Source organism: Pavona decussata, unplaced genomic scaffold (genome assembly GCF_977016875.1).
Source record: "Pavona decussata unplaced genomic scaffold, jaPavDecu1.1 SCAFFOLD_137, whole genome shotgun sequence".
Taxonomy (NCBI): domain Eukaryota; kingdom Metazoa; phylum Cnidaria; class Anthozoa; order Scleractinia; family Agariciidae; genus Pavona; species Pavona decussata.
Window position 1 is genome coordinate 1,422,937 of NW_028145550.1, and position 7,064 is coordinate 1,430,000.

The following is a 7,064-nucleotide window of genomic DNA, read 5'->3' on the forward strand; positions in this document are numbered from 1 at the left end:
AGTTTTTAAGGGGTAACTATTAATAAAACAGCTTAAATTATGTGAAGTAACTTAGGTCTGAACTCTTGGAAAATGAAAAAGTATTCTTAACTAACTCAACAGTACTACAACAAAAAAGAGCATGAGCCATGACACTGGTTACTTGAAGCGCAAAAGCGAACAATTAGAGGACACAGTTTCTTCAAAGAGATAAAAGTGTCTTTTAACTGGGGTCTTTACTTGGGTACGTAAATGTAGAAGTAAAGGAAATCTTTTAGCACCGCACTGATTAATTCAAACTTAACTGCAAACTGACTCGACGAATTCCACTGATCATTTTAATCGTTTATTCTTCGACATTATTAACACACTGGATATTTTGCTAGAATTATAAGCTACTCTGGAGTCGAGTGTCAAGTTGACTGATACTATCTATGTCGAAAAAAACCCAATTTCTCCGGGCGAACAAACAAATCTTTCTGGCACAATTTTTCACACAGGGGGACAAGCCGAAACGCTTCGAAAAGCCTTTCCGCAGGATTTTGAAATAACAATAAATATTCACTCACCTCTCCAGCAACAGAACAAGATTTTAAGTCTCCTTAACCAAATGACAAGCCATTTTCAAGCTTATATAATCAAGAAAAATAAGCTTTAAGTAGTGACACAGTCAGCGACCCGGCCGCCATTTTCGAGAATTCTTCGCATTCACACGCTCGCTTTGCCGTGACGTCACGATGGCCCGAGACCTCGAATCAGCCGCGCTCACGAGTTTATCACTCCCTCCTGTCTGCGGAGGAGAGAGTGTTTGTCGTTTGTGCATGATCGCGGCTGAGCATCAAGAATTCTTTTATTGAAGGTAAGACAAACCTTTCAGTGTATTTTCGCCTTTCGGCCACTTTAGACGTCTTTGGGTGATACCATTAGTCGACAGAGACGAGCAAAGAGTGATTTTCGGATACAAATGAAGGTTTCGAGGTTGTGACCTGACCGCCATGTTAATTTTTTAAGGCACCTGGCAGCACCTATAAGATAAAGCTTATCCTTCTGAACAGTGTTTGGCTGTGTGGGATAGTGGCATCGAATTCCCCGCTAACTCGAAGTAGTTTTACTTTCCCTTAGTTTAAATTTGCACCGATAACTCGAACTCTATGTTCTTAAAACACGAGAAATCTTTATTCTGCCTTATTGATGACGTGTGTAATTCCTGGAAACGGCGATCTTGGCCTTTGTAAAATATTTGGTTTCCTTTGGGAGTTTGAATTAACGGGACTCTACTGTATACCTGCCAACTTTTTCCGAGTCAAACGCGTGAGATTTGTCTCGTCATGATTGGTATTTCTGAAAACGTCCGAGCCACTTCCTAAGCAGGGCTCGAAATAACGGCCGGTCAACGGACAATGTCCGGACTGATTTGGGAGTTGACCGGTCAACCTTTTGTCTTGCCGGTCATGTTGACCGGTCACATTTGATCCTTTTGAAAATGAAATAAATTAAAATTTCCATGCTGTTCAGTTAATTTAGTTGTGGCAAGTCGCTGTGTATTGTCATTTGCGGAACTTTAATCTGAAATCCTGGGTGAAATGCAACAAGAACCGTTGTTTACAATCCGGGCATTGAAAACAGACATCGGGGTTCACGCACCTCCGGTCACAAAGTTAAAAATAATTTATTTTCTAATTCACTTTTATTAGTTGATTTTCAAGTTTTGCATTTCTCCCTGCATATAAAGTAATTCCTCAGCCCAGAATAAATATAATCAAAGTACAAAAGCAAAGGAACTATACTTTATAAAACCAATAGTTATTCCAATCTTCGCAAGTTTATCTGTGTGTTTATCTTTGGCGTGCGTAATATAAACATAAAAGGTTATACAATGATAAACATCCGTGAACCTGAATCAACATACAAACATTTTAACGTTTGCCAGATATTATTGGCCTATAGAGATAACACAAAATGAAGAACATTCAAGGAAAAACTGGTTGTGATCGTCATGGAACGTGTTACAGAAAAATATACATACATCTAAAGATTTGCGAGTTAAATAAAAGCCGGATGTGCGTACAGTACGTCACGTCACGGGAACCCGCGCAGCAGGCATGTGATCATATGTTGATAATTGCCAACTTCTTTGATTCTATCCTGTGTATTGTAATGTTCCCGAGTGATGTAATCAAAGTCTTCTTGTGTGAAGTAATGCCCTCGAATATCTAAAGGTACTTTACTGTTAGTGTACTTCAACAGCTCAACAACACAATGTACGGAAAGAGCTTCTCGGTTGTGTGCCACACACAAAAGCTTGAGATGTTTGCGTTGCTTAAAGGGAGATATTTTATAACTTTCCTGAGAAATTTCTTGGCAGTTGTCAATAAATAACATTTCCAGACTTTCAAATTTTACCATATTTCTTGAACACTTGATGTGTCTTCCGGTTCCGGCACACCCAAGTTAAAATGCCTGGTTACTAAGCTTTTCTCGACGAATCTCTTCTAATGAGGAGTATAAACATGGATTACTGGCGGAGTTTCAGGATCAAGATCTCACACCGTGATACGTACGCCAGAAATCATTATATTTGGAGGCATTTACTGTGCATTTACTTATTTACAAATTTAATGTATACGATAACGATATTTAACGTACAGTACGTATTAATACACATACACTGTAAGCTTATTTTCATTTTGCTGCTGTAATTTACTTTTGTTGTTGACAATGAGTGCTTTAAAGTGCTCTAACTTTTTTGGAAATATATAACGCCAGTTTTGGTTCATGGGCCCCTGTTTTAAGAGTTATTTATTTTATATAATTTTACCGGCCAGAAACGGTACGTGACCGAGCTAAAATGAATTGGGCCGGTCATCGTGTCCGGAGACTCTCCGGAAATTATTTCGAGCCCTGCTAAGATTCCCGAAGACTTCCGAACATTGCCGAAAATGTCCGAAGATATTCCGACGACCTTTGAACACTTCAGATTCAAACGGATAATTTGTAGACATTTGAACTTGCTTTTGCGATTGTTATAAAGACCAAAGAAATACATAACAAATCTGAAATGAAATGAAGTCTTTTGCGAACAACTCGTCCGGATTTGTGCGTCAGGCGTGAGAAATTGGCCTTGATGCATTGATGTATTTAGTCAGCAGGCGTGAGACTCACGCATAATGCATGAGAGTTCGCAGGTATACTACTGTATCCTCAAGTCTTAAATAACTAAGGGCTAAGTTACTGCAGAATCCAGGGCCACTTGTAACTGCTGACAAAAGAGCTCCGAATAGACATTTGAGAGCGATATAGCATGACCAGGGTGCATTCTGTGTACATCCCAGGCCAAAGATACGCCACGAGTTTCGAAGTTCTATGCCAAGTGGCTGCCAACCGCCTAGTAGACTCTAAATCCTACCCTAGGAGACGGCTCCTGGATATTTTTGAATAACAACAGTTAATTTGAACGGTGGAAGTTTACAAAATCCTAGGTAATCTTACACCAAATATCATGATCGTACCCCAATACGCCACTTGAGTGATTTGGAAACCCACGTCAAAGATCTTTGATGTAACCTACATAAAATGCAGCCTGGTATAAGCTTGAACAGGAAAAAATGTATGGAATGGTGTCTTTTTTAACCACAGATAATTGGTTTGACTGATCAAAATTGGGTATTCTGATTGGCTGAAATCAGTTTTTACCTGAAAATTCCACGATGTTGACTGATTGCAGACTCGAAAATCACAAATACTGAATCAAATAATTATGATCATTCATGAAGAAAATTGCATGTGAGAATCCCAAGTTATTTGTAACAAAATTAATACATGTAGAATGGAATGTCCCTGGCTTAAATTTCACAACATGGTAACCCATTTTGAAAACAGAAATTCAGCTCACGTTTTCAGATTCTTCCTTAATTGTTCAGCAGAGCTACATGTAAGACGGTCTAGAATTAGTCAAGACATCAACATACAGTCAAACTTCCCATAAGCGACCGCCTAAAATGTCAAGCCTAGGTGGTCGCTTACCGAAGGTCGTTGCTTACGAGAGGTCAGACCATGAGAGGTCTAAATTTTAAATTCATTAATTAGCATAAGGTGACTCCAGAGGTTTTGTAGCCCAAAAACGTTCTTCAACTTCCAAAATTATATTGTCAAAGAATTTCAGTATTCCAGGTGATGGTTTGCCTGTGATAAATTACCTAATGCCACTAATGGGACAAGTCTATTTCGGGACACCCAGTGTCTCCAATAATATTGTGACATTTATGTCCCCTAAACTACCCAAGAATATTCATGTGATAATGTTACAAAGGCAAATTGTCCAACTCCTGACAGGGGATAGATATGAGGAGGTATGACCAAATGTGACAAGTGGTCGCTTACAGGAGATTAAAAACAATAGAAAATTGCAAACTGTCATCACTTTCCAACTATTGTGATTTGACTGGAAGTTGTCGCTCAAGAGAGATGGTCGCTTATGAGAGATGGTCATAAGGGGTGGTTTGACTGTAGTTGTAAAAATTGCAAATGAGATAATTTCAATTGCAAATATGCATTTTGGAGTATTCTTGGGTGATCTATGTACTGGTGGTATTGTTTCTGCTGTGGGAGTACAGAATCTGTCTTGAAAAGAGTAAAAAATCTTCAATCTTGTACCAATAAATTCCTTATTTATTATTGTTAAAGCCAAGGAAATAATACCTTCAGTCAGCACACACTCCAGATTTTCTGATAATATTCCCAGGAAATATTTGTTTTGTTGCACTTATATAAGCTCATGTTATTTATTAGGGAGGAAAATTTATTTTGCATGTAGGTCTGTTACCTTCATAGAGATTAAGTTGGAGGTGTGGTTTTTCACTGCCTTTAAACTACATTACTACCTGACTGTGTATAACTCATGCACAGTTGAAAGGTGATTTCATCCATGATCATAACTTTGGTACAAGCAACTTTGTCTGAATTAAGAATAAATATATATATAGATTTTTTTTTGGAGGGGGGGGAGGGGGGAAACTGTTCTCTGCGGTTAGTTTCCTTATTGTTTGCTCAAGAACTGTGAAGGATAGTATTAGAATCTAACAGTATGCACTAACAAGGTACAGACAGTGGCCAAAATTGTTTAAAGTGGAAATACAATCATAAGTGATACCAATTTTTTGATAATTAACTTATTTTACTTAAAATTACAAGCACTTTTGCAAAAAAAAAAAAAAAAAAAAAAAAAAAAGGGATTTGCTTGAATCTACCATTTTCTGTGGGCCTTGGGGGAAGTTTCGAAAATACAAGAGGAGAATGGGTACATCAACCTAGGAACCAAGGATCATATCCTTCCCAAAGAAGGAAGCTAGGACTCATGTAAAATGATTTCATTGGCAGTTTTAGGCCTACGCAACTCTTACCGTCCAACATTTTTGCCACTTCTCATCTCAGTCTTTTTACCAATAATTTCAAAGCTTCTGGTACATTATTTTGAACATTGTGACAGGTTAATATGATGATTTGGAGGACTTGTGTGTTACATTTTGATCTCATAGGTCATTTCTCTGTTATGAGTTCTTTGGCTTTCGCCTGTTTATTTACTGTACGTCTTGTTGATTAGTTTTAGCAGCTGTAAATCTTATGCTGTTTGTATTGAGACATTTTAGCTAGGTTTACCTGGGGTTGTCTCAGTTCGTGATAGTACGTACACTAACAGCCTCTCTTGTATGTTTTGTTTGGTATCATGTTCATGCGATATTTGAAGTTTTGCTACATGCATACTATTGAAGTACAACACTTCAACTGCTTTTGAGGCTATAGATCGATGGTACATTTTGAATCCTTCGTGGCTAACATTCCCTTCAGTGAAATTAAGTAAAAATGCGATTTTTATTTGTTGTTGTTGTTGTCGTTGTTAATGAGAACAACGACTAGTTTCTCATGCTGTGATGGGAGAAATTGAAATTTCTTAATTTGTGACCACAAATAGCTCTCTGGGGGAGAGGGGAGGGTAAATATGGTTAGAGAAGTCATGTTAATGTCATTTTCATTGATTTCTTATAAGTACCTTTTACTGGGCAATGTTTGAAATGGAGTTGTTTCTGGCCATGCCCCAAAATTTCTTGAATTTCTAGTGGACTGACCCTTTATCTTGCACTCAGTTATCAGCTGTTAATATCCAAATTTGAAGGATTTGTGGAAATTTCAAATGTAAAAGTGAAAAAATGTGAACTGTGAACACTTTGATGTGACTAGATAGTTTGTAATATTAGTTTACAAAGCATTCTATACCTGTACCTGAACATTGAGCCATTTCCACGTTCTTCCTGTTTTATAAGTGTTAATCCCAATTTTAAGTGATAACCCCCAACAATAGTTTCCCATGTGTTACCTAAGTATTCCTTATACTTCATATTGAAATGTGTATGATGGGATCTATCAAAAGTAATATAAAGCATCTGACAATAACCTAATTGATTGCATTCTTTGCTGCTCTAAAGCCTGAAGGCAAAATGTTATTTTATTTTTTTAGCAAACATTCTGATACGAAGTTAAAATACTTCAGTCCTTGAAAATTAGTTGTTAGTAATATTCTGAAACTTAATTTTTTTTATATCAATGTGAATTAAACAGGAAAGAGGATGTCAAGATCATTACAGCACAAAACAGGGCACTTGAAGAGAACCTGTGGCACACGTTCTTTGAGAACTCGCAGAGTAAAGAAGAGATATGAATGCAAACAATGTGCCAAGTGTTTTAGTCATCCAAGGGATCTAAAAAATCATGGAAAACTCCATACTGGAGAGAAGCCTTATGAATGCAAACAATGTGCCAAGTGTTTTAGTCAACCAACGGATCTAAGGAATCATGAAAGAGTCCATACTGGAGAGAAGCCTTATGAATGCAAACAATGTGCCAAGTGTTTTAGTCATCCAAGGGATCTAAAAAATCATGGAAAACTCCATACTGGAGAGAAGCCTTATGAATGTAAACAATGTGCCAAGTGTTTTAGTCAACCAACGGATCTAAGGAATCATGAAAGAGTCCATACTGGAGAGAAGCGTTATGAATGCAAACAATGTGCCAAGTGTTTTAGTCAACCAACG

General features: G+C 37.5%; 1 protein-coding gene across 1 annotated transcript in view; it reads left to right on the forward strand.

Moving 5' to 3' along the window:
- Nucleotides 1-786: 786 nt before the first annotated feature.
- LOC146467235 (uncharacterized) overlaps nucleotides 787-7,064 on the forward strand; it is a 7,693-nt gene continuing 1,415 nt past the window's right edge. Inside the window, exons 1-2 of the mRNA XM_085126290.1 lie at nucleotides 787-838; nucleotides 6,592-7,064. The exon at nucleotides 6,592-7,064 is cut by the window's right edge and continues 1,415 nt beyond it. Coding sequence (XP_084982416.1) covers nucleotides 6,600-7,064 — 465 coding nt within the window. The 5' untranslated portion in view covers nucleotides 787-838; nucleotides 6,592-6,599. The remainder of the gene's footprint in view (nucleotides 839-6,591) is intronic.